Genomic DNA, 27,619 nt, shown 5'->3' with positions numbered 1-27,619 from the left:
TTGGAGGCTCCAATCTAACTCCAACATCTTCCCCAAGGTAGCTTCACTGGATAGGTCATTAATCAGCAAGTATGTGTAACTTCTGGACAGAGAAGAATTCTCACAGGAATTTTGCAAACAAAATGCTTGTTTTCCCCTTGTTGAAATACATAAAATTTATCTTGTGGGAAAATAAAAACAAACCAAAAAATTATGGGATACACCAAAAGCAGTTTTGTGAGAGAAAAAATAGCTGTAAGTGCCTGTATTAAAAAGAACTAAAATCAAAGACCTAACTGTACACTTGGAAGAACTAGAAAAAGAACAAAGTAATTCCCAAGTAAATAGAAGGAAAGGTATAACAAAGAAAAGAGGAGAATTAAATGAAATTGAGCACTTAAAAGAACAGAAAGAATTATCACAACCAAAAGCTGTTTTATGAGAATATTATTAAAACTGATAAATCCTTAGCTAAAGTAACAAAGAAAATAAGGGAGAAGATACAAATAAATAAAATCAGCAATGAGGGAAGGGGCATTACCACTGATCACACAGAAATAAAGAGGATACTCTGAAAAACTGCATGCCAATACCTTGGACAACTGAGAAGGAACAGATTAATTTCTAAAAACACATGAGCAACCAACACTGAAGAAAAAAGAAAGAGAAGAACTCAACAGTCCAGTCAAAAGTAGTGACAATGAATAAGTCATCAAAATCCTTTCAAAAAAAAGCCTAAGACCAAGATGAATAGGTGAATTCTACCATTCATTCCAGAAAGAACTAATATAAACCTGCTCAAACTTTTTAAAAAAATTGAAGAGGAGAGAACATTACCTAACTCATTCCATGATGCCAACATTATCCTAATATAATTGCTACATAAGGATGGAAAATTCAATAGTGTTTCCATACACCAATACGGAGCAGTTTGAGGAGGAAATGGAGAAATAAATTCCATTCATAGTAACAATTAAAAGAATCAAATTTCTAGGAAGAAACAAAGTATGTAAAGGATTTATATACAGAAAATGACACAACATTGCTAAAAGAAATCAAAGAAGATCTAAATATAGGGAGAATATCCCATGTTCATGAAATAGGTGACAAAATATCATTAAGATGTCAGTTGTACCCAGACTAATTTACAAAATCGATCAAAATAAAGGTTTCAACAGCATTTTTTTTTTCAAGAAATGGAAAAGCCAGTTGTCAAATTTATTTGGAAGGGTAAGAAACTGTGAATAGCCAAACATGTCTTGAAAATGAAAAATGAAATTGGAAGAATCACACTACCTGACTTACAAGCATACTACAAAACTAGAGTGTCAAAACTGCATGGTATTGGCACAATGATAGACATACTGAGCAATGGAAGCAAACTGAGAGTTCTGATAAAGACCAACACATATACAGTTAATTGGTAATCGACAAGGCCACCAAGCCCACTCGAGTGGGACAGAACAGTCTCTTCAGCTATTCAGTGGAAGAACTGAATATCCATATTCAAAAGAAAGAAAGATCATCATCTCAAGCACTACAAAAAAATTAATTTAAAATGGAACAAAGACCAAAAATGAGAGCCAAGACAATTAAGCTCCTAGAAGATAGTGTAGGGAAGCATCTACCAGATCTTGTGGTAGGAAATGGTTTCATGAACTTTATACCCAACGTATAAACCAACCACAACAACAGCAGCAAAAGGAAAAAAAAAACAGGAAAGAAAAAACAAATGGACCTTCTCAAAATTAAAAACTTGCATCAAGAAAGTAAAAAGGCATTTTCTTAATGGGGGAAAATATTTGGGAACTATTTATCTGATAAGGGCCTAATAGCATATATAAAGAAATTTTACATCCTAAAATTAAGAAGACAACCCATTTAAAACTGGACAAGAGATGTGAATAGACACTTTCCAAAGAGAAAATATAAATGGCTAAAAAACACATAAAAAGATGCTCAACATTACTAGCTATTAGGGAAATGCAAATCAAAATCAAAATGAAATATCATATTATACTTATGAGCCTGGGTCCCATTAAAAAAAAGTGTTGGAGAGGCTATTGGAGAGGATGTGGATGAATTGGAACTCTCATTCATTGCTGATGAGAATGTGGAATGGCAGAGCCACTGTGGAAAATGGTTTGATAGTTTATTAGGAAGCTAACTATAGAATAATATTAGTAGGTATATACCCGGAATAATATAGTAGAAATATACCTGGAAGAATTGAGAGCATCAACACAGATAGATGCATACCAATGTACATAATGGCATTATTCACAACTGCCAAAATATGAAAGCAACCCAGGTATCCAGCAACAGATAAATGAATACACAAAATGTGGTGTATACATATGATGGGTTATTACTCAGCTATAAGAAGATATGAAGTATTGACACATGAAACTACATGGATGAACCTCAAGGAACTTATGTTGACTGAAGTCAGTCATTAAAGGACAAATATTGCATGCTCTTACTGGTATGATCTAAGGATATTGAGCATACTCACAGATGAGAATCTGGAAGACTGATTGTAAGGAGATAGAAAGGGAGTAGAATTGGTGAGCTGATGCTCAATCTGGGCAGAATCTATGATAAAGGCAATCAATGGTGGTGGGTTGGGTACTGGATGGAGTTCATGATGGGGCAGTTATGTAAGTGTGGTCAACAGCATTGGGCTGTGACTGTGCACGGGGTTGTGGGGTATTTGAATTGTCTTTGGTGTTGGGGGAAGGACTGGAGGGTGGAAAAACAGAATGTGTGGCTTGGTGAATTCTGAGGATGCCAAGATTGAAAATACTATTGTGGGAATTTTCTTTCAGGATCTCTGCCAGGGGGGCATCTCTGGTGCAGCATGGGGGGAAGGGGGATGTCTAGGGAGGTGGCACTTGGGGTAAGCCAGAATGGGATATGTTTGTGTTGTCAAGGGTGTTTTCTCAGTGGTGGAGAGCCACACAGTTGCCAACAAATCTTAAATGCCCATTCTGTGTAGTGCTATTATTTTCTCAAATAGAGTATCAAATAAAATAAATCAGGTCAAAGTACCAACCTTCAACACTAATGCTTGAACTTACGGTGCTTATTCCTATAAAATGGAAACTTAGCCTAATAATTAATGCCTAGGAGTTACATCCTGGAAACCTAAAATGTTGCCTCTTTCTAAGCCAAACTCAGTAAATAAAACTCACTACCTTCCCTTTAACGTGGGACATGATTCCTAGGGATAAGCCTCCCTGGCACAGAGGGATTACAATTTAGTGCCAACCAGCTATGCATCTGGAAAAAGACCTTGACCAAAAGGGGGAAACATTAAATCCAAAGGAGTTTTTATAGCTAAGAGATTTCAGAGAAGTCAGGAAGTCTATTCCAGAGGTTGTACTTATATGCAGTTCTCAGGCAGATTTCACTAACTGCCACAGAAAACAAAGCTTCAAACAAAAGTAATCCCAAGGGCTCTGGGATCTTCTGAACATTACAGGCAAGGCACAGACCCCATGAAATCAGTACCCAATCAGTGGGCATTATTTTGGGAGATATGCTAATCTATTTCCCCAAAATTAGAGAGTTAAATTCATTTATAATTTCCCTTCTCATGATTCTTCTACCCCTTTTATTTGAAACTATAATTATTACTACAGTCATTAAATATATGTCTCAGAGACTTAAATCTTTAGTCTGTTCATATGCTGGTTGAGCCCTGAATCTCAGCAGAGCTGTGGCTAATACCTACTCTCCAGTCCTCAGCACAAATAACAAAATGATAGTGATGGACAAATCCCATCCCGCAAAACAGAAAGTATCTACAACTGCAAATAAAATAGTTCCTTCCATCTTCCCAAAAATATCTAAGGCACCTCTTAATCTGAAGCAGAGTGAACAACATCCCAAACTCCTCAAGACTGAGGAATGAACAAACTTAAGCAGGGAGGGCAACCATGGACCAAACTAGATTTATTATTATTGCAGTTACAGTGGGTGGTAACAGAAGAACTTGTAACATTGATATAAAGATGGGGGTTACCAGAGGTTCTCAGGGTAGAGGAAGTACTACACAGGGCATTTTTGTGCCTTTGGAGTAGTTCTGTTTGATAATGCAATGATGGATACAGGCCATTATACAGTTAGCAAAATCTATGAAACTGTACAGTACTAAGTGCAAATCATAAAGTAAATTTAAGCTACGGACTTTGGTTAGTAGTAATGTTTCAAGACTGGTTCATCAATTTTAACAAATGTACCCACAAATGTAAGACATTACAAATAGGGGAAAACATGGTAGAGGAGAGGGAGTGGGTTATATGGGAATTTCCTACACTTTCCATATGATTTTTCTGTAATCTAAAAATTCTCTGAAAATAAAGATTATTTTTAAAAAAAAGCGTCAAACAATTTTTTGGCCCTACCCTTAAAATATAGCATAATCTTACCTCACAAGGAAAATATTGCTCAAATTAGAATGTCAAAAGTTTGCACTGAAATTAACTGATTATCAGTGATCTGGGACACAATAAAAAATGATTGTGAAAGTTGTTTCTTCTCCATAATGACTAAAATTTAACCAAATGCATTTTTTCCTATTATAAGTTAATTCATACAGTAATATTATAAAAAAGATATATGCGGTTGAATACGTAAAGATAATTTATAATATCTTTGAAATTAATGCACTATTAAGGGAGAGCAGCAAAATATTCCAAGTCAATATTTAAAAGAGAATCCTGGAAGAGTAATATTATTCAAGATTTTTTAAAAAAAGGCGTTTCTGTTAGCCACAATTGCCTTCAGTAGCCCAATTTGGAAAGGCAAGATTTACTGACAAAAAAAAAAAAAATCCTAAATCCTGAATATTTGAGACTTTAATCACTCTAAATTGTTATTGTATCATAAGCAGTTAACTCTCTTGTGAATTAAATCAATGTGATAACTATACAAAAAGTTATTCTCTAAATAAACCAATCAATACAGGCCTTAAAATAGTACCATTTCCTATAGAAGGATAAATAATGTAAAGGAGGGGTCAGCTACCTATTCCTATAAATTAAGATTTACTGGCACATAGCCACACACACCATATACTTAATACCTATGGATGTTTCTGAGCTACAGCTGCAGAAATGAATGCTGGCGACAGACTTTGGACTACAAAGCCAAAAATATTATTTACTATATTTAATAACAGCCGGAAAAAGCTTGCCAACCTTATATCAACGATCAACTGGGTCAAGTTAAAGAAAGACCTTAATTCAAGGCAGTTTAAGCTTCCATTTACAGACCCAAAGTAGAGCACCATATGTCCAAAGTAAAAAAAAATTTTTTTTTAAAGTCTGCTTTCAAGCAGAACAAATACACCTCACATGCTGATATATTATTCATCAAGCACATCACACTCCATGTCAACACTTTATGAGGATAGTGTGTTTATCCCCCTACTACAGGAATCACCTCTCTTTCTCTCTTCTCCTGTAGTTTCTGCTCCTCCTGTTCTTTTTCTCTTTTCTGCTGTTCTTCCCATTCTTCCCTTAACTTTTTCTTTAAAAGAAAACAGAAAGAAAGGTAATTTTTTTCCTATTTACCTCAACATTTAAAATATGAGGGAATGAATGAAAAGAATAAATTTTAAAAAAATTAAAAATACTTTGATAAAAGGGCAGTATCAGTTATTTTAAGTTCAATACATGCAACTCTTACTAAGGAAATGTCATTTTGAATTTTAAGTAGCACTAACTTTTGGTATCTTATTAATTAGTTAATAGGTTAATTAATTTAATAAATACAGCACCTCTAGATCTTCCTGCCGTTTTCTAGCCGCCTCTTCCTTTTCCTTCTTTATTCTGAATTCTTCTTGTGCCTTTTGCTCTCTTAGCAACCATTCCTCATGTAATTTTTGCCTATCGATATAATGATATAATAAAAAGAGAAACACATATGCACACACATCTACACATTACTGCAAAATAATACATGAGAATGATTAAAATAAAATAACATTAAGAAATGTTTTCTTTAAAGCAATTAAGTGAGATAATTATGGGGCATACGAAAGCCAGAAGAAAGGTATAGAAATTTTGGAAAAGTACATCTCAGCGTCTTCCAAGAAGATAACTTAAAACCACTACTTCTACTTTTCATTTGTGTTTATCTGTGGTATCGTTCACATTAAAAAAACAATGCTGGGACTTTCCTGTTAGCAATGTTTACATGCCATTAAAGACTCAAAAATCTCAGACTTCCCCTCTGTGCAGTTAAGGCATCTCCATGGTTTGAGCTCAAATGCCTAAATTGTTGAAAGAAGGAAAATAAAATTACATTGTGATCATGTTCGAGATCAGCTGGGAAAGTCTTCCTTTAGCATCAGCTAATAAAAGGACTTGCTTAGACTCTGGAAGAAACAGAGATTAGAGAAGTACTCCACAAAAGCTGATTCAAAGAAAAAGGAGGATAAGCTACAAGAATAAGTAAAATATTTCTGTCCTGGACCTGCCACTCAGTCCCTTGCAGCTTAGGAGTCATAAAGACGCAGAGGCCAGTGTCCCTTCAAGTATGGACAAAAACTATAGAGCCACTCACAGCATCAAGTAAGAATCTGACACATTTGATGGCACAGGGACGTATCCTGATCTCTGCCTTCTCCTCATGAATTATTGTATTCCAAAGCTCATCTGAGAGCAACCAAAGTGCTTGTCCTTTATATTGGGGTGATGGCCATACTTTTCCCAATCTCTGGGGGACAGTCACAATCCCCTTAGTACAGTGAAGTGATGGCAAAATCCTGCCTTATCTCTGGCATACAGGCCTAACACCCTCAGAGAAGTGGAGTGGCAACCTAACTCTCCCCCAACTATGGGGAACAGGTCCACCTACCCTCAGAACAGTGGCACAGTAACTTAACACTCCCCATCCACCAGGGTATGTGTTCGACCCTCTCTAAAGCCTGGGACAGCCAACCTCTCCTTGAACAACAGGCTGGAAGATTTACTCTATTCAAATTATGGGGCAAACTCACCCTTTCTGCCCACATGGGTGGGGTCCCTCTCCTGGCCTAAGAAGATGTCCAAAGTCCAGATCTCAGCTTCCACAGTTTTCCACTCAAATCTGTTTTTTCCTTCACTCTCTGCTCCCTGTTCCTTTTAAATCCAGGTTGACAGTGGTTTTGTTCATACAGACTTTACAAACAACTCGAGAGTTTTGCATGTTGTTCACAGGGGTCCATGCTTTCAGGATAACTGTTATTTCCAATCCTGACTTACAAGTTCCAAATTTAAGTCCTCACATGGAGCACTATCCTTTGTGGGCTTGTTTTCCAGAAGCTTGTTATTTCCCAAATCATCAATCTCTGATTTCTTTGTGCCCAGCAGCAATTCAGTTCTCAGTTCTCTCTCTCCTCTCACATTTTAATATAAGCTGCAAAGAGAAGTCAGGCTGCATTTTCCACATTTACTTGGAAATCTTCTCAGCTAAATGACTCTTTGTTTTCAAATTCTGCCTTCCTTTTAACGTCAGGAGTCAATTTTTCCAAGTTCTTCACCACTTTAAAACAAATCACCTTTCCTCCAGTTTCCAATAATAATCTCATTTCTGTCTAAGGTTTTATCAAAAGCTTCTTCAGCATCCATGTTTTTACCAACAGTCTCTTCAAAGCAATGTTATGTCGTTTTTATCAAGCACCTCACAATTCCTCCAAAAAATAACCCTTACCCATTTATAAAGCTATCCCAATATTTTTGGTAATTCTGAGCAGTAGATATCTCACTCTTGGTACCAATTTCTGTTTTAGTTTGTCAAAAGGCTGCCGATGCAAAGTATCAGAAATGGGTTATATTTTAAAAAGGGGGGTTTATTTGGGGTAAAGGCTTATAGTCCCAAGGCTGTGAAATGTCCAAATCAGGGCATGATCAAAGGCGCTTTCTCACTAGAACTGGCTACTATTGATCCTGTTTTCTGGCCACATGGCAAAGCAAGATGGCTACCCATTGCAGCCAAGGTCTCTGCCTTCCTTTCTGGACCTCTGCTATGGGCAACCAGGCATAGGGCTTATCTCTTTCCAGGCTTCCTCTATTAGTCTCAGCTGCTCTGCTTTCTTCCCAATTTCAGCTGCAAGCTATTAGGCATACATCTCATCTCTTCCTAGCCCTCAGCCCTAAAGCCTCTTGGGGGCTTCTCTCCTTGCTACGGCAAAACTGGAGTCCTTCCTCTCACATTGGAGAATTAAATATGGCAGCTTTCTTTTCCTGTGTGTCTCTCTGTTGTCTCTACTTATATCAGCTCCGGTAAGGGTGCCAAAATGCAACCTGAGTCATGACTCATGGCAGAATTCTAATCAAAACCCTATATTGCTCTTATCAAGTAATATATTTGGAGACCCCCTCAACTGGATTTAATACAATCAAAGGGTATCAAAACCACAGGAATAGATAAGTTTAAGAACATAATCTTTTTCTTTTAGGGATTCATAAAATAACTTCAAACTCTCACACCCACCTTCTCTGAATTGACCCCATCTGGCTTCCTGGGGTGGAATACCCTATTGGGAGATAAACTGCTGGCAGAAAAGCCAAAAAGGAAAAGGGAGGGTGATGGAAGTAAATGGAAGAACTGCCAAATGATAGTAGGGGTCCAGAACTGAAAAGTGTACGGAAACGGGCCACTGAGAGAGGGGGCCAATTTAAAAAAATTGTACCAACTGGGGAGAAAATCCTGGAAGAAACAAACAACATAACAAAATCCCCAAGGGAAAAAAAAAAAATCCCAGAGAAGGAAAAAAGGAAAAGCAGTTTACTCTGGAGATGTAACATTTGAAAGACTGCTCCAAATTGCAAACTTAAAAATTGTACCAATTATCCAGGGTAATAATAAGATAAAGAGCCGGAAAAAAAAAAAAAAACTAAATAAAATCAGGGTGACCATATAAAGATCAATTAAAAGTTGGACTAAGCACCAAAGAAGAGCTTGAACACAAAGTCAATGAACAACAAAACTCTGGAAGAGGATGAAACTGACCTCCAGAAATACCTCATCAAGGTAATCAGATGCTTTCACATATGCAAAAATTAAAAGCCATAATAAGAAACAGGAAAATATGGCTCAGTTAAGGAACAAATTAAATCTTCAGGTGTAAGAGGGAATGCAGCATTAATACATAAGATAACATGGATAAATCTTGAAGACCTTATATTGAGTAAGCCAGGCACTGAAGGACAAATATCACATGACCTCTCTGATATGAATTAAGCAAATTGAGCAGACTCACAGAGCTACAGTCTGGAAGACAGGTTTATACAAGACAGAAAGGGAATAGAGGGGTGTGAGCAAATGCCCATATTGGCAAATTCTCTACGGTGGTAGGCAGTAGTTGTGCAGTGGATGGGCATGACAGTGGTATAGTGATGCTTTTGTATTCAGTGGTGCTGGTGTGTGAGGGGGATAGGATGTGGGGGTTGAGTTGGGCTATCCATCGAACTGGGGGCGGAGTTGGAGGAAGGGGCAGGTGAATTCCGGGATTTGCAGTTAAACTACAAAGTACGGCATGTTCTTTTGCCAAAGATGGTAGGGGAGCTTACTGGTGTATGGTTTTAGAAGAGGTGGGGGGCACTAATGGACAAGGCAAACCTGAGAGAGCCTTCTTCAGAATGTGTAAAAGATTATCTTGTGATAGTGTGTTATATCAGTGGTTAGAGACCCTCACAATAAACAAAAAAATATTAAACTCCCATCCTGGGAAACTGTGTCATGTTCTCAATTAAAAGGATCCCTCGAGAATACAGGAGTGCTTAACCAAAGAAAATAGAACGATATGTCAAACCCTCAATATTATTGCAAATAAGGATGAATTTTATTCAAAAGTGAAACTGAATGGTTACCATAGCCGAGCTGAAGGAGGAAAGAACAGAATAGATGGAAAACAGTGAATTTTTAGGGCATTAGAATTGTTCTACATGATCATTAAATAAAAGATATAGGCCACTTTAAATATTTCAAAATTTTAAAAAGGTTAAGGTCCTAAATGTAAATCATAATGTAAACCATTAACCATGGTTAGCAGCGATGCTTCAATATTTGAACATCACCTGTATCTTCCTTATGAAAAATATTATTAACAGGGGAGAAGGGAAAAGAGGATGGCATTGGGTATAAGGGTATCCCCTATAATCCTTACATGACTTCTGTAATCTAAAGCTTCTTTAAAGATAAAATGAAAAAAAAATAAGACACTGGGGGAATATTCAGAAGAAACTGCCACTGTACATACAAGACAACAGATCATACAGTAATAAAAAACATATCAAATTTTTTTCATTTTTTATTACAAATTTTAAAAATATTTTTTGTATTTTAATTGTTATTTTTAAAACTATCATTATTTCATTTTCTTATGAATATTATTTTGGTTATTTTTGGCCTCACTTTTGGAGAGGTTTTGTATCATAGAAGGGTCTATGTGGCAGGGGAGGATAATTGGTACAGGGTGTAAGGGATCGGTGGAGCATGGGAGGGGTTTCGCCTGGGGCATATTCTAAGACATATGAATGTGTTCAAGTGCTCAGTGGACAAGGTCTCAGTGGATATCCACACAATAACCAAAAGAATACTGAATTCCCATTCTGGGGAGCTCTGCTACATACTCTAAGACAGCAACAATCCCACTAGTACAGGGGCGATGCCTAGTGAAAGTGGATGGACCATTGCAACTGGCCGTTTATATTGATGATCATACTTCTGAACCTTTTCTTTTGATTTGAAACTTAGCCTAGTATATGTTGCTTAAGGATTACCTCCTTAGGGCCTCCTTGTTGCTTAAATATAGACTCTCTAAGCCAAACTCAGCATTTAAACACCACTACCTTCCCTCCAGAGTGGAACATGGCTCCCAGGGATGAGCTTCCCAGGCACCAAGGGATTATCATCAAGTGCCAATTAGCAATGCACCTAGGAAAAAAATTTTGACCAAAAGAGGGGAGGGGTAAATATAAATGAGGTTTTTCAGTGGGAGGTCATTTCAGAGGTAATGCTTATTCATGTCTCAGCAGGATCTCACTGCCACAGAAAACAGTGCCTCAAATAGTGGGGCTCCTAAGGGCTCAAGAGACATCCACACACTATAGGCATGGCAGATAGCTCAGGAGGTTAGTGCTGTGCCAGTGGGCCTTATTTTGGAATTTACATTCCCCAGTGGACACAGTTGGACTCATTTGTGATTTCCCTACACATGGCTCTTCTGCCCCTTCTATCTGAACCTATAGTTAGTAGGGTATATGTCTTAGAGTTCATAGGTGTTATGTCCAAGAGACTTAAATCGTTTGTCATTCCATGTGCCAGTTGGGCCCTGAAGCTCAAGAGAGTTGGAACATCTACTCTCCAGTTCATTGGACTCATTCGGAACAACTAACAAGGAGATGATGATGGACAATGACCATCCATCTGCCTAATGGGGTGTCTAAGCCCCTCTCAATTAGAGGCAGAGTGGGTATTACTATTCCCAAATCCTCAAGATTGGGGAATGAACAATGAACTAAAGCAGACTTATTATTATTCTACTATAACTTATTATTTTTCTAGCAATGGAAGAACTTTTGTCTTTGTTGTAGAGAGAGCCACCACCTGAGGTTCTGAGGGAAGGGAGAAGGAAAAATAGGTGTATTATAGGAGCTTTTTCAGAAGATCAGAATTGTCCTACATGATGTTGCAGTTATGGATAAAGGTCATTACATATTTACCACAACTTACAAAATTGTGAAGGACAGAACGATATCCATGGTTAGTTGCAATGCTTCAATATGTGTTCATCAATTGTAACTAATGAAGGATGTTGTCAATGTGGAAAGGTGTGGGATGAGGAGGGAGTGAGGCAAATAGGAATCCCCTATTTTTTTTACATAACATTTATGTACTCTAAAGTACCCTGAAAATATTTTTTTACCTAAAAAAAATGAAAAATAGAAGAGGAACAAGGAAGAAAAAGTAATAAAAAAAAGTTAAATAAATCCCATATATCAATTCAATAAGATGAAGAAAAATATGGATATAAAGAGCCAAAGGATATTAGGAAGACAAGGTGTGAGCATAAAGAATAATTTGAAAATATAAAAAGAAACATAAGAGAAATTAGGGTGATAAAAGGTACAATAGAGATTAAAACATACTAGAGGCATACACAGCAGACTGAAGAAGGCAGGAGAAAGGATCAATGAACTAAAAGACAGGGCAAGAGACATTATACAGTCAGAAGAACAGAAAAAAATTTGAGCAATATCCCAGGCACTTGGTGACAACCTGAAGCATACAAACATACATGTCATGGGTTGTCCAAGAAGGAGAAGAGAAGGGAGAAGGGGCAGAAAGAATGAAGAAATAATGGTCAAAAATTTCCCAGTTCTTATGAAAGACATAGATATGTCAAAGAATCTCAAACACATATAGAATAAATCCTGATAGACCTCCTCTAAGACATATATTCAGAATATCAAATGCCAAAGATAGAGAATTCTCAATGCAAGAGAAAAGTGTTTTGTTGCATATAGGAGAATCCACAATAAGACTGTGCTGATTTCTCATTCCGAAACCATGGAGGTGAGAAGGCAGTTTTACAATATAATTAAGTTGTTAAACAGAAAATATACCAGTCAAAAATTTTTATCCAGAAAAATTGGCCTCCAAAAATAAGAGTAGGCTTAAAAAAGTCACAGAAAAATACAAACTGAGAGAGACTGTCAACAAATTACCTGCTCGAGAAGAATTTCTGAGTTCTGCACATTAAAAGGAAAAGACAGAAGAGAGTGGCCTGGAGCAGTATGAAGAAAAGATTATCAGTAAGGGTAACTAAAAGAGTAAATGTAAAAACCAAATACTACTGTATCCTCAGTATATTATTCTATAATTGCTTTAAGAGTCAGAATAGACTTGAACAAGAAAAAGCATATGTCCTAACAATGGAGACACAAAATAAAAAGTGGCAAAGAGGAACAAAAGCAACACCATAAAGAAGGGAAACAGGAATATGTTAGCAGAGAACATGTAAGTTCTGAAGATAAATTGGTCTCTTTTTAAATTAGTAGATAATATATATATATGTTTAATATAAATTCCACAGTAATTACAAATAAAGTACTTTAAAAATATACGAAATCAGATAAAGTTAATGTATCACAAAAAAAGTTAATGTATCACAAAAAAAGTTAATGATAAAGTTAATGTATCACAAAAGATCAACTATATAGAAAAAGGTTGCAATAAAAGAAAAGGGAGAGGAAAGAAAGACAAATAAAACCAAAGGACAGAGAAGAACACACAGCGAACGGATAGAGAGAACAGACTGGGTGGGGGGGCAGGATACCGGCAGGGAAGAGGAAAAAAGAAATTAAAAAATTAATTAATTAATTAAAAAAAAATCCACTAGGAAGACTAAGGACAGAAAATAGAAAGTATTGGCAAGGATGTGGAAAAATTGAACCCTCTTACATTGCTATTAAGGCTGTAAAACAGAGCAGCCACTGTGGGAAAGTTTGGCAATACTTCAAAAAATTAAGCAGCATTACCATATATATGACCTAGCAATTCTACTCCTAGGTATATATTCAAGAGAATCAAAGAACATATTCACACAAAACTTGTGCCTTAATGCTTAAGGCAGCATTATTCACAATGGCCAAAAACTGGAAATAACCCAGAAGTCATCAACTGATGAATGGGTAAACAGAATGTGGCATATCCATACAATGGAATACTATTTGGCCATAAGGCACAAAATACTGATACATGGGACAACATGGATGAATCTTGAAAACATTATTCTAAGTTAAAGAAGCCAGTCTAAAGGACCACTTAATATACGGTCCCATTTGTATGATATGTCCAGAGTTGGCAAATCCTTAAAAAAAAAAAACACAAAGGATAAAATGGCTGAAATAATGCTTTTTCAGTAATAATACTGAATGTTAATGGATTAAAAATCCCAATTAAAAGACACAAGAAACAGATTGGCAGATTGGATAAAAAAGCATGATCTAAGTGTATACTCTTTACAAGAAACTCAGCTTACAACAACCAAAACACAAAGAGATTGAAAGTGAAGGGGCAGGAAAAGATATACAAACAGTAACCAAAGAAACAGTTGGGTAGCTTTGTAAATTCTGACAAAAATACTTTATGTCAAAAGCTTTTAAGAAAGACAAAGCAGGATACTATCTATTATAAAAGGGGCAACACAGCAAAAAGATAAATCAATCATAAATATTTGAGTGTCCCAAAATATAAGAGGCAAACACAGGCAAAACTGAAAAAAAAGACATCTCGAAGTAATAGTTGGAGACTAATAAAACACTCTCATCAAAAGATAGGACATACAGACAGAATTACAATAATGAAATAGAGGATTTGAATAATTTATAATAAATTATCTACACTTCACCATCGTATACAGAACACTGCACCCCAAAACAGCAGGGTATACATTCTCCTCAAGTGCACAAGGATCATTTTCCAGTGTAGAACACATCTTGGATCACAAAAAAAGTCTCAATAAATTTACAAAGATTGAGATTATGCAAAACTTCTATGATCATAATGGAACAAAAGTAGAAATCAGTATCAGGAAATCAACAAAAATATGAATGTTAAAAATCCATACATCATACATAAAAAGTGGGTCAAAGAAGATATTGCAAGGAAATCAGTAAATATCTTGAAATGAATGAAAACTAGAATACAATATGGAACACAACAGAATATATAGGATGAAGTGAAGGCAGTGCTGAAAGGAAATTTTATAGCTCTGAACACTGACATTAAAAAAGACAAAAGAGCTAAACCAAAGATCTAATTTCACACCTGAAAGAACTAGAATAAGAACAGCAAACTAACCCCCAAAACAAGTAGAAATAAATGAAATTTAGCATTTTTTTAAAAAGGAAAAAGAAATAATTAACCAAATAAAGTTAGTTGTTTGAAGAGGCCAAGAAAACTGATGAACCTTTAGCTAGATTAATAACGGGAATAACAGCATTATTCACAATTGCTAAAAGATGGAAGTAACCCAAATGTCCCTCTGTCAATGACTAAACAAAATGTTCTATTAACATATAATGGAATATTATTCAGCCATAAAAAGGAATGAAGTCCTGATGCTTGCGACAACTCTGATGAATCTAGAGAACATTAGGCTGAGTGAAATTGGAAGACAAAAATGAAACTGTGGTTTGATCTCACTAAGAGAAACTAATTACATATAAGCAAACTCACAGAGTTAGAATCTAGAATACAGGTTATTAGTGGATACACTGAGAGTAGAGAAGGGGGGACATGATGCTTCATTTATATAGTATTTCTGTTTAGGTTGATTGTGAGGTTTTCAAAATGGAAGCCAGTGGTAGCAGCACAGTATTTGAGTATAATTAACAGTACTGAATTATATATGTCAATGTGGTTAAAAGGGGAAATGTCAGATTGTATGTGTTACTAGATTAAAAATTAGAACATGAAACAGAACTGTATAATATAGTGAACCCTATTGTAAGGGGTTGATAGTACAGGTATGACAATGTTTTCAATGAGTTATAACAAATGTACAACACTAATTACATGTTAATAATACGGTGGCATGTGGGAAAAAGATATGTCTAACATAAACGATGCACAAGAGGTAATAATACTATTTAATATTCTTTTACCAATTGTAATAAAGGTATCACATTACTGCAAAGTGCCAACAATAGGATAGTTCTTGGGGAAGATTATTGTTTACATGATTTTTCTGTAAACTCAGATCCCTAATAAAAAATAAATAGTTCTTTACATCATATCAAACATACCATCTTCATAACAGGCATCTTTATTATAAGCAAGAATAATGAGTTATTACAGCACCTCCCACATACTACCACTGTATAAGTAATTTACATTTATCATGTCATTTAATCTTCACAGTTCAGTGAGATAAGTACTATGAGTTTATCTTCATATTAAAGATAAGGAAACTGAAGTTTTGAGAGATTAAGAAATTTTAACACAGTTGTACTTTATGTAAATAACAGATAAGTGGCATGAATGTTTATATACACTCAGACTAGCTGAATTAGACTTGATGTTCTCCAATGTTTGTTTATTTTTCAGACCGCTGAAAAATACTAAAAGAGAAAAATAGCACAAAATATTTTCATCCTCCTGAGATGGGAAAAGCCATGCAAACAATTATAAGTCAGTCATTAAGGATAACAAATAAAAAATGATACATCACATATATGACAGAATAAGAATTGATATCCTTAATCCAGTAACAGCATCTCTTATAAAACAATAAGAGATACAACCCCAAGAAAATGCTGTGACACTTAATTTACAAATTAGTATTAAAGTTTATAGACGCTCAACATTACCAAATAAGAAATACACTTTTGAAAAGTAGAATATAAATTTTTACCTCAGAAATTTTAAAAATGGACAACACCTAGAGTAAATGGACTCACAGGGAAATGGGCATCTTTCTTCATGGCTGAAGAGCTGCAAATTGGAATGCCCTCTATGCACAACCATTGACAAAGTACATGCACCTACCCTTTGAACCCAGAAATTTCATTTTTAGGCATTTCCTTAGGGAGTAATCAAATAATTTCAAAGGATAAATAAGAATGAAGGCTCAGCCAAGATTTTATGTAATAGTAAAAGTATTATAATTATGAATGCCTATCAAAGTGAAACTAAAATTATGAATATTTTATGAATAAAGACTATTTTGTGTTACACTCACACAGTGGACATTATAGCATCATTAAAATGGTTGAATTAGGGAGCAGATATGGCTCAAGCACTTTGGCTCCCTCATGGGAGGTCACAGGTTTGGTTCCTGGTGCCTCCTAAAAAAGATGAGCAAGACAGTGAACTGACATGATGGGCTGGCATGGCGAGCTGATGCAACAAGCTGATGCAACAAGATGACATAAAGAGAGACACAACAAGCAGAGAGTGGATGTGACTCAGCAATTGGGCACCTACCTCCCCCATGGGAGGTCCCAAGTTCAATTTCCAGTGCCTCCTACAAGAAGATGAACAGACACAGACAGCACACAATGGACACAGAGAATTGACAATGAGCACAAATAAAGTGGGGGATGTGTGTGAAATAAATAAATCTTAAAAAATAAATGGTTAAATTAGATCTCTGCATTGATAGTGAAAGATACTATTTATGTATTTAGCAAAACATTAAATATTTTTACATTATAACTACATATTTATATAAGTATTATGTATTTATCTAAAAAAAGCCACCTATAGAAAAAAATATGTATAACCATCTCATTATACCAAGGTATCATATATTTACATAAACGTCTTACTTTCTTAATAGTAGTCATCTATGGGTGTGTTCAGTTTACTCAAGTCCCTTCCATTTTTCTACTTACTATTTATCTAAGGAGTTTTTATTCGATTTTTCACGAAAACATTTTCTAATCTGCCAAAAACAGTGAGAAATAGATGCACTGTATTTTATAAGGTGTATTTTGTGAAAGTTTAAAATAAAATACAATCATGTTTAAGTGTTTAAATCAGTGCTGACCTCTCTGCTTCTAACCGCATTTCTTCCTCTATTTGTTCTTCAATAACAGTATTGTCTTCCTCCTCCTGTGAGAGTCCTGTGGGAATTTAAATATTTCATTAAATTGATTGCTGCAGAAGTTTAGTCAAAATTCAGGGAAAGAAATACATGAAATCATTAATCTTCCATGTATATTTCCTAAGAACACGGATATTGACTAATGTAAATACCTTACATAAAGTTATCAAGTTCAAGAAATTTAACATTGATATGAAACTTACAGTTGATAGTCCAAATTTTTCTAATGTCCCAGTCTGTTCTCCTCCATTTTTAGGTCCTGTCCAGGATCATGTATTATATTTAATAGTCATTATTCCATTTTTTGTTTTTCTTTAGAAGTTATAGGTTTATACGAAAATCCAAGCAGATAAGAGTTTCCATATACAGCACCCCACACACCGTTTTTACTGTTAACATTTTGCATTAGTGCTGTATCTTTATTACAATTAGTGAAACCATATTCTTACAATTATATTAACTATAAGCCATAGTCTACTTTAGAGTTCTTTCTGCATTGCAGTTCTATAGTTTACTGTTTTGTTTTGTTTTTTCTATTTCTATTCATTCTGCTATCACACATGTAAATCTTAAATTTCCCATTTTATCCACTTTTGGTTTTACAATTCAGTGGCATTAATTATACTCATAATTTTGTGCCAACAACATTCTTTTTAGGTGCCCTTTTCATTTTTAAATGAGGAAAAAATCAATATGATTATCTCATCTTCTCCATTCTGCAGCAGACTACTGAGTGGCATTAATCACATTCACAATGTTGTACTCCCACCAGAATCCATTACCCATAATGTTCCCATCAACAATAACAAACCCTATACCCATTATGCATTAGTTCTCCATTTGCTTCCCACACCCCACACCCACACTAGGTAACATGCACTCTCATGTCTCAGTAAGTTTACATATTTTATTTATTTTATATAGTGACTTATTTCACTCAACATGTCTTCAAGGTTCATCCATAAAATGGCATACTTGGTACATGATTACTTTTTAAGTTTGAATACTATTCCATTGTAAATATATATCACACTTTGTTTATTCATTCATCAGCTGATGGACTACTTCATTTTTTTGGCTATTGTGAATAATGCTGCTATAAACATATGTGCACAGATTTCTGTCCAAGTCCTTGCTTTCAATTCTTTTGGCGCTGGTAGTCTAATGGCTGCAAAGGGCAGGCCATGATGTGATGCCACTGGCAATATGAACAGTTTTCCATATTCCAAAGGACATACTCCCTGGGCCCTATCCCAAGATCCCAGAACAATGGGCTGCCACCACCAAGAAATATAAGCAAGTGAAAAACTATAAGCTTTACATGACACAGGATATGGGAAATGGTGACTACTCAAAGGCCCATCGTTTCTCACAGCAGGAGAGGGATCCATGGTATGACTGGGAGACCACTCAGATCTGAGGTTGAAGTGGGGTGAACAGCTATACTGTGACTTAGACATGTATATCTGGAACAATGTGGATACATTCCCCATGCCTGTTTCTTGGAATGTCATCTGTAAGCAGCTTTTTGATTTTGTGGCCTTCATAGTATTCATGTTCTCATTGGGGGAGATTTACCCTAGCTACCAGCCAGTGGGACAAAAGCAGTATCCTTAAAATAATCTGTACCTGGAATGAGCCAGTGGTTCAATATGAGTTCTGAGGAAGCTTTCTTGGCTTTCATGCCCTCTAACTAGGACTCCTTCATTCCTAGAGATTTAACCTTAATAAAACCCCTAGTAAAACTTAGCACTGTAGTTAAAAATGAAATAAAATAAAATAAAGAAGTTCCCTAGAATGGAATTGCTGGGCCATAAGTTAGTTCTATGTTCAATTTGTTGAGAAACTGCAAAAGTTTTCCTCAGCTGCTTCCCTATTTTATATTCCCATCAACAATGTACGAGGGTTCCTATTCTCCATATCCTCTCCAATACTTGTTTTCCATAATTTTACTAATAGTGATCCAGGAGCCATGAGATATCTCACGTGGTTTTATAATCATTTGAATTTCCTTTATTGTCAATGAAGCATCATTTCAGGTGCTAAGTATCCACAGTTATATATATTTGGGGGAAAACATTTAATGGGCTTTGCCCATTTTTTTTTTTTTTTTTTTTTTTGGTTGGGTTCTATTTCTTTGGTTGAGTTGCAGCAGTTTTTTTTTTTTTTTTAATATTATGAACACTAACTTGCTTATTAGAGACAGCAATTATTTTATTCCCTTCTCTAGGCTGTCTTTTCATTTTCTTGATTTTATTCTTTGATCTACAAAAGTTTTATATTTTGATTTAGGCAATATTTTCTATTTTTTTCTTTTGGAGGAACATTTAAGAAATCACTACCAAATCCAAGATCATAAGGGTTTTCCTTTATGCTTTCTTCTAAGAGTTTTATGGACTTAGCTCTTATGTTTAGGGTATTTATCCCTTAAAGCTAGTTTTTGTTTTTGTTATGAGGTACAGGTCCAAATGTACCCAGTTTTCTCAGCATTATTTTTGAGGAGAACATTCCTTCCCTCATATATGTACCTGGTAACCTTGTATAAAATCAGCTGGTTGGAAATGTTAGAGTTTATGTCTGAACTTTCTACTCCATTCCACTGATCTATATGTCTATCTTCACATACGACCACATTGTTTTGATAATGATGACTATGTGGTTCTGAAATCAGAAATGTGATACCTCAAACTTTATTTTTCTTCTGCAATGTTAATTGGGCTATTTGGGGCCCCCCTACATTTACATATGAATTTGAGCATCAGCTTTTCCATTTCTGCAAAAAACGCTGGTGGTACTTTGCAGTGAACCTATAGTCGCTTTAGGTAGTTGACGTGTTAACTATATTAAGTCTTCCTATCCATGAGCAGAGAATGTCTTGCCACTTATTTAGGTCTTCCTCAATTCCTTTCAGCAATAATTTTTAGTTTTAAGGTACACGTCCTTCACATCTTTGTTAAATTTATTCCTAAGTTATTTTATACTTTCAGATGCTACTGTGAATGTTTTTTTTTTTTTTTTCAGGTTTCTATTTGTAAATGTTCTTTACTGATGAATAGAAACACAACTGATTTTCACAGGTTAATCTTACAGCCAGTAACCCTGCTGAATTTGTTTACTATCTCAGCAGTTTTCTTGTGAGTTATTTAGGAGTATATATGAGATGGATCTCGTCATCTGTGAACAAACAGATTTATTTCTTCCTTTCCAATTTGGACTGCTTTTATTTTTTTCCTCACTGATAGCTCTGACTAGAACTTCCACTGCCAATGTTGAATAACAGTGGTGAGAGCAGACATCCTTGTCCTGTTTCTGGTACCAAGGAAAAGGCTTTCAGTGTCTCACTATTGAGTATGTTAGCTGTAGATTTTCTGTATATGCTTGTAGTCATTTTCAGGTTTTCATGATTGTTTTTATGATGAAAGTATATCAGATTTTGTCAAATGCCTTTTCTGCATTGAGATAATGTGATTTCTTTTCTTTCGTTCTACTTATGAAGAATCTTATACTTATTATATTGAAGCAAATTTATATTACTAGGATAAATCTCTGTTGGAGATAGTGTACAATATTTTATTATGCTGTTCGCCTCAAATGTCTAACATTTTGCTGAGGATAGTTTCCTTTTATTGTGATTTCTTTATCTGCATTTGGTATAAGAGCAATGCTAAGCCACACAAAATGAGTTAAAAAGAGTTAACTTTCATTATTGGAAGTCCGAGAAGGATTTTGTTGATTCTTCTATGAATATTTAGTAGAGTTCACAAATGAAGCCATCTGTACTGGACTTTACTGGGAAGTATTTGACTATTGATTCAATCAGTTTACTTGCTATTGGTCTGTTGAAATATAAATAGATTTTTGAATCAGTTTAGAAATTTTGCATTTTCTCTAGATTCTCTCATTTATTGACATAAATTTGTTCAGAGTATTGTTATAATCCTTTTCATTACTGCAACACCAGCAGTTATGTCCCCATTTTCATTTTAAATTTCAGTAATTTGCATATTCTCTGTCTTTTCACCTGCTAAGTGTTGCGTTTTTATTGATCTTTTCAAATAATCAAGTTTTGGTATCACTGATTTTCTCTAGTGTTTTCCTATTCTTTAGTTCATTGATCTCCAATCTAATCTTTGTTGTTGTCACCCTTTTATTAATTTTAGATTCATTTTGCTCTTCTTTTTCTAGTACCTTCAGATTTGGGTCCTTTTTCTTTTTAATATAAGCATTCTCATTATTATAAATTTATAGTATTATCATAAACCTCTGAGTACTGATATTGCTGCATGCCATAAGTTTGGTATGTTGTGAATTCATTTTCATTCATTTCAAGATATTTCCTAATTTTCTTGGTGATTTCTTCTTTAACCTGTTGATTTGTTTATGACGGTCTTGTGCTATTACCACTATTTGTGAACTGCCCGGTTGTCTTTGTGTTACTGATTTTTAGTGTCATTCCATTGTGACAATGAAGATGTTTCTTACGATTCAAATCTTTTAAAGTATATTGAGACTTGTTTTCTGGCCATGTGTCCATTCCTAGAATGATCTAAATACACTTGTGTATTCTGTATTCTGCTGTTGTTGGGTAGAATGGTTGGTAGAAGTCCATGAGGTACACTTATAGTATTGTTCAAGTCCTGTTTTCTTACTGATCTTTTCCCTAGATGTTCTATCCATTTCTGAAAGTGGGTATTAAAGTTTCTAATATTGCAGAAATGTCTAATTTTCCCTTCAATTCTATCAATGTTTGTTTCATGTGTTTTGGTCATATATCCTTACAATGTTATATTATCTTGGTGGAATGACTCTTTTATTATGATCCAGTATCTTCTTTGTATCATGTAAAAGATTCTGACAGTCTATTTTGTCCAACATTAATTATATAATCACCTTAGTTCTCTTTTGGTTACAATTTGCATGAATTTTTTTTTTTCCATCCTTATCACTCTCAAACATTTTGTTGTGCCTTATAAAGAGAATACAGTTGGATCATATTGTTTACCTGCTCTGGATATCTGTCTTTATAGAGGGTATGATCCATTTACATCCAAAACAAGGCAGAACTTACTTCACCCATTTTTCTGCTTTTTTCTTGTATGTATTAAACCTTTTGTCTTTCACTTCCTTTGTTTATATTTGATCTTTTGTGGTGCCACAGATTGATCACCCCAAAAGTACAGTTTGGTTCTTTCTTAAATTTTCTAGTTTTTCCTTTTGTCATGCATTGTTTTCCTGATTTAATTCAATTCTTTAACCATGTTTTCCTTTAACTCAATATCTTTGTTTCAGACAGTTGCCTTAATACCTTTGATTAGGTGTTCCAGTATCTATGCTCCCTTTCTTGTTTTATTTTGTTCCTTTGAATGGACTATTTCTTCCTGTTTCTTTGTATGTCTTATGATCTTTTGTTAAATATTTGCTAATTCAGAGTGAGAAGATCTCTTACCTTGGATTTTGGTGAAGAGTGGCATAATGTTGCAGATATTCTTGAAAGTTTTGTGCAATCTAAACTGAACCTTCAGAACATTCTGTGATGAACTGATAAGTTCTTCTCTGGTCTTTATGAATGTGTGCCCTGCCCCAGATACATGATGTAGGTTTCAGAAATTTTGTAGTTTGCAACTGGTCTCCTTCAAGAAAGAGGTTCTCTCCAACTTCTCTTGGGGCTTTGTTCTGAGCTCCCTGTTATAATTATAGTGTGTTGTTGTTTTCCCTCTCTAACAACTGCAGTCTGCTCAGCTCTGCTCTCAGGCTCTGGTTTAACATTTTACTGCAGAGTGCATCACAGTGTCCACTCTGCACTTCCCTGGGCCAGCTCCCCTTCGCCATGCTACTTTTCCGCCCCTGGTCATATCCAAGTTAGAAGACCCAGATCTCTGTCTGCAGTCAATCTTAAAGTTAAAACTTAAGTTAAACTGGGGCTGAAGTACAAAGACACCAATGTTTTCTTTAGGTGGATCAGTAATCAGGCTGCAGGGACTCACAATGCAATGTGCGTGGGCTGCCCAGTCACTGCCACAGGTCAGTGAGACCTGAGACCCTAGGGATTCAGAGCAGAGTGCATGCATGGGCCACCAACAGGCTGTCACAGATTGTTTAAGTCCCATGGGCACACACTTGAATATGTGCAGGCCACCAGTAAACTTGTCCTGTGATTGTACTACCATTTTTAAGATAACTTTCCCCCTGGTTTCAGCATTCACTAGTAGTCCTCTAGACTCAAGTATCTTCAAGAATTTTGAGAAAGCTGATCCTGCCAATTTTTCATAAGTGGGAACATTCACCGGCACTTCTTAATGGTATCATCTTCCCCTCCTGCTCTGTAGTGTTTGTGATAAAGAAAGTAATCTGACACAATTCACAAGAACCGAATCAGATGTATCCATAATATAAGATAACTGACTTTAGTTTTTCAAAATAACCAGTCTTGCTTTAAGAAATTTAAATATGGCATATATAGATTATCTCAAGTAGAATTGTTTATTTACATACATGAGAGTTTGAAACTGAGGTTCTAGAGAAGAATGTATTTAATTTTAGGAATGCTGGTTAAAGTAATTAGGCAGGAAAAAATCATGATATCTGCAAACAAGCTGCACACCACTGAAAACAAATGTATCTATGTAAGGAGGCAGAAAGTAAGAAAAATGTTAAATCCTAACAAGTTCAAGTGAAGGATTCATGGATATGGTGTACCTTTTTTTAAAAATGTTCTATACATTGGAACATTTTCAAAATCACATTAAAAACAATTTTTCATACATTAAAAACGTATATCTTTTCCTTTTAAAAATTTAAATCTGAGAAAAAAAAACAAAAAAATACTGAAAGTGGAGATAAGAGAGAAGTGAAAAACTGAACTTAAGAAAAGCAACAGAAGATCTTCATAACTAGCAGATATTAGATTTAATGGAAAAGATTGTGTCTGTTATACAGATTGAAAAGAAACTCAATATATATATAATTTTATTATTAGATAAGTCCTCACATTCAGATAATTAAAAATACTTGTGTATGTAAAGAGTCTTCCAGAGAACAGGGCTCAGAAGATATGAATTAGACTTACTTACAGAGCTATGTCCAGAGACTAGGTATTATGTGGACAAAGCTGATAACCTGAAAGTATGTATTTGACTGACTCACTCAATTTACTACTCTTATCGTTAACCAAATTTGCGCAATTCACAGAGGTGATCTATCAGTTCTTAGGGAGTATCATTTTCACTATTTATAGAATCAAGTATATTTAAGACACACATATATTAACTATATCTAGTTGTATTATACCTGTAACCATTTAAAATAAAAACAGAATCTTTCTGTAGTTTTACAAATTTCATCTTTCATCTTACATTACCTTAATTTTGATAAAGGAGTTCATATCAGGTTACCTCAAGTAGTACTGGGTGGCAAAGAAGCTACCTGTATGAGAGGTCTATATTTCACAAATTTCTACCCATCATTAGTCATCACACTCTGATAGCAATGCTCTCTATAGTCCAGCATTCTGGGTAACACTTGCCCATCCACTGTGTGCTACAATAAAGGGACAGCAGTATTTTCAACCCACAGTATTCATGAATTGCCACTGAATGAACAACTGTGAGAGTCAGAGTGAACAAAACTTGCAACAAGAAATCCAAAGACAGGTGCCATTAGCTACAAAATTTTGAGCAGATGGTGATTTATTTCTTTCACATAATCTGCCAGGGAATATAATCCACCTAATTTTTCATCAAGATTCAACCAGAATGTACTTGGCAAAGATAAAGAGGAAAAAAGCCAACAGATTATACATACCAGCTACTGGAGAATTTAAAATAGGAAATTTACAAGAGGAAGAGGTTTAAAAAAAAAAAAAGGATATGTAAGAAGTTTGTAGGTGAAAATTTTAGGAGTGAAAAAAATACATCAAAGGCATAAATAATTCTAACTATCCTGTTTTTCCTTACGCTATCCAAAATGCTTTGTCCTGACTCTAGTGAACCAGTTTTCAATTCATAACAGTGAGATGCAAGCAAAGATTATCTATAAGTGCACTGCCCTATCCATCTCAAATATACCATATATGGATACTAATGGTAAATGAAAACTTTATGGCTGTGTTTCTTTCAGGGTCAAAGAGTCCTGGTTAGCTGACATCATAGTCTCTCAACTTTAAGAACTGTCTAGGATAATTTAATAATCATGGTTACAGGACAACAACCTTACAACCCAGTAATGCTCTGTGATTTCAATGCCCCCATATGCATTTATAACGACGTTAACCCAGGCAGTACAAATTTCATTGTATTAAACCAGCAAATTTATTACATAAAAGTTAGGTGACTCATGTGATGGTCAAATTAAAGTTCCACAGAAGTTTCAATAGAAAAAGTACAGTGAATATTCATAGGGAAAGAGTAATAGATCCATTCCAAACTCTCGAGAACCTCCCAACAGCAATGAGTTCATATTCAGAGAGTGAAAGTCTGTTAAACATATCTAAAATTACATTAATGTAAGTTTGAATTTCAATGGATGTGTAATTTCATTTGTTTTGTGTGTGTGTTTTGAAATACCTGACTGTAGGTTGAACCTAGGAATTCATACAAGGGAAGCCAGTGCTAAATCAGTGATCCACATTGGCTCCTCTGAGATTTTTTTTTTTTACTGTTGTTTATTTGCTTGTTGTTTGTTTTTTAGGAGACATCAGGAAGAACTTGGAGCTTCCTGTGTGGAAAGCAGGTGATCAACCACTTGAGCCACATTCACTCCCCTCATTTGGATTTATATTTGTAAATGTATTTTTTTAAAGTTTCAAAACTCATAAATTGTTTATATCTAAACAAAAATAATAATGATTTGAGTCAACAAAGGGGATCTTACATTATTCAAGTTTTAGAAAAGCTTGCAAAATGTCTAATTAAAACGCCCGACCCCTGATAACTTTACAAAGAGAAACATTCACTTAATATTTATTACGTGCAAGGCAGTACTAACGGTTTAATTCATGATGTCTACACCTCTAATCCATACACTTCACAAACACGCATACTTAACAGAAGATGCCCTCGCCCCCTTTGGTACGTTAACATGATTTCCTACACAGTTCTAACATAACTTTGTTAGGCAGCAGGCGCTGATTCTTCATTACATACTTGGTTTTTTTGCGGTCCCGGAGCTTCAAATTTGGACGAGACTGGGAAGGCAATTTAATACACAAAGAACAGTATGAGGCAATTTAATACACAAAGAACAGTATGAGAAGTCCACTACCTGAGTCTCTGAGTCGAGCGAGTTCCTGCCGACGTTTCTTTCGTTTCTCTTTCTTTAGAGCGACCCTGTACTTTTTGTGATTGTAAGATCTAGAGAGAAACACACCGGCGTCGGTGGCCGAATCTGCTGCGTTGCCCAACATCCTCTCCCCTTTGCGCCAGATGAGAGGATATCCCTAGGCTGTTCGGGAGTGAAATCTAGTTTACCGTGTTTTAACGACAGGCATCTACCGTCACCTCTTCCTTCCACGCTCAGATCACAGGTATTCACCACCCCTGCACCTACTGCCCCCTTCGCTTTCCTCACCCCACGGACGCCGTTAAGTTCCGAGCACGCTCACGGGAAGAGCTCGCACTGCCGCAGTGGCTCGATAACCTGGCCCGGCTTCCCTTTGCTTCTTCCCTGTACATCCTCAGACCACTTGGCCCCCTCCTCTCGCCAGTTCACCGGGCCCCCAGCCCAGCTTACCTTTGTTTCTCGGGAAACAGCCGCCTTCCGGGGGCCGACATCTTGCCAGCTCGCCACGCCCCCAGAGGCGGTCGGAAGAGGCGGGGCTAAGGGTGGGAGACTGGGACAGCCCAGCGCGCTGGCGTAGAGTCGCGCAACCCCAAGAGAGCAGATCTGCTTGCGTCTGGAAGGGGTCCTGGGAGGAGCCCTGGGAGGGGGTCTGGGCGGGGCCAGTGGCTGGGTGAGAAGCTGCGGAGGGCGAATTGACTTCCGCAGCCTTTCTCAAATACGTGTCTCCTTCCCAAAAGACCTCTAGTTCTCCCACCG

The 27,619-nt window shown here is 35.9% G+C and overlaps 1 protein-coding gene across 3 annotated transcripts in view; it reads right to left on the bottom strand.

Annotated features, from left to right (window-relative positions):
* LOC139438387 (U2 small nuclear ribonucleoprotein auxiliary factor 35 kDa subunit-related protein 2-like) overlaps window positions 1-27,395 on the bottom strand; it is a 45,251-nt gene extending 17,856 nt beyond the window's left edge. Inside the window, exons 1-5 of one of the 3 annotated variants that reach the window (XM_071213506.1) lie at window positions 27,314-27,395; window positions 26,846-27,025; window positions 17,531-17,606; window positions 5,765-5,873; window positions 5,428-5,514 (exon numbers count right to left, since the gene is read on the bottom strand). In XM_071213506.1, the coding sequence (XP_071069607.1) occupies window positions 5,428-5,514; window positions 5,765-5,873; window positions 17,531-17,606; window positions 26,846-26,987 (414 nt within the window). In that variant the 5' untranslated portion in view covers window positions 26,988-27,025; window positions 27,314-27,395. The remainder of the gene's footprint in view (window positions 1-5,427; window positions 5,515-5,764; window positions 5,874-17,530; window positions 17,607-26,845; window positions 27,026-27,313) is intronic. The other 2 variants (XM_071213505.1, XM_071213504.1) reach the window with 2 other exon arrangements.
* Between the last annotated feature and the right edge of the window lie 224 nt (window positions 27,396-27,619).

The sequence above is a fragment of the Dasypus novemcinctus genome, chromosome Y (assembly GCF_030445035.2).
Source record: "Dasypus novemcinctus isolate mDasNov1 chromosome Y, mDasNov1.1.hap2, whole genome shotgun sequence".
NCBI classification, from domain to species: domain Eukaryota; kingdom Metazoa; phylum Chordata; class Mammalia; order Cingulata; family Dasypodidae; genus Dasypus; species Dasypus novemcinctus.
This window is presented reverse-complemented; position numbering and strand designations above follow the sequence as displayed.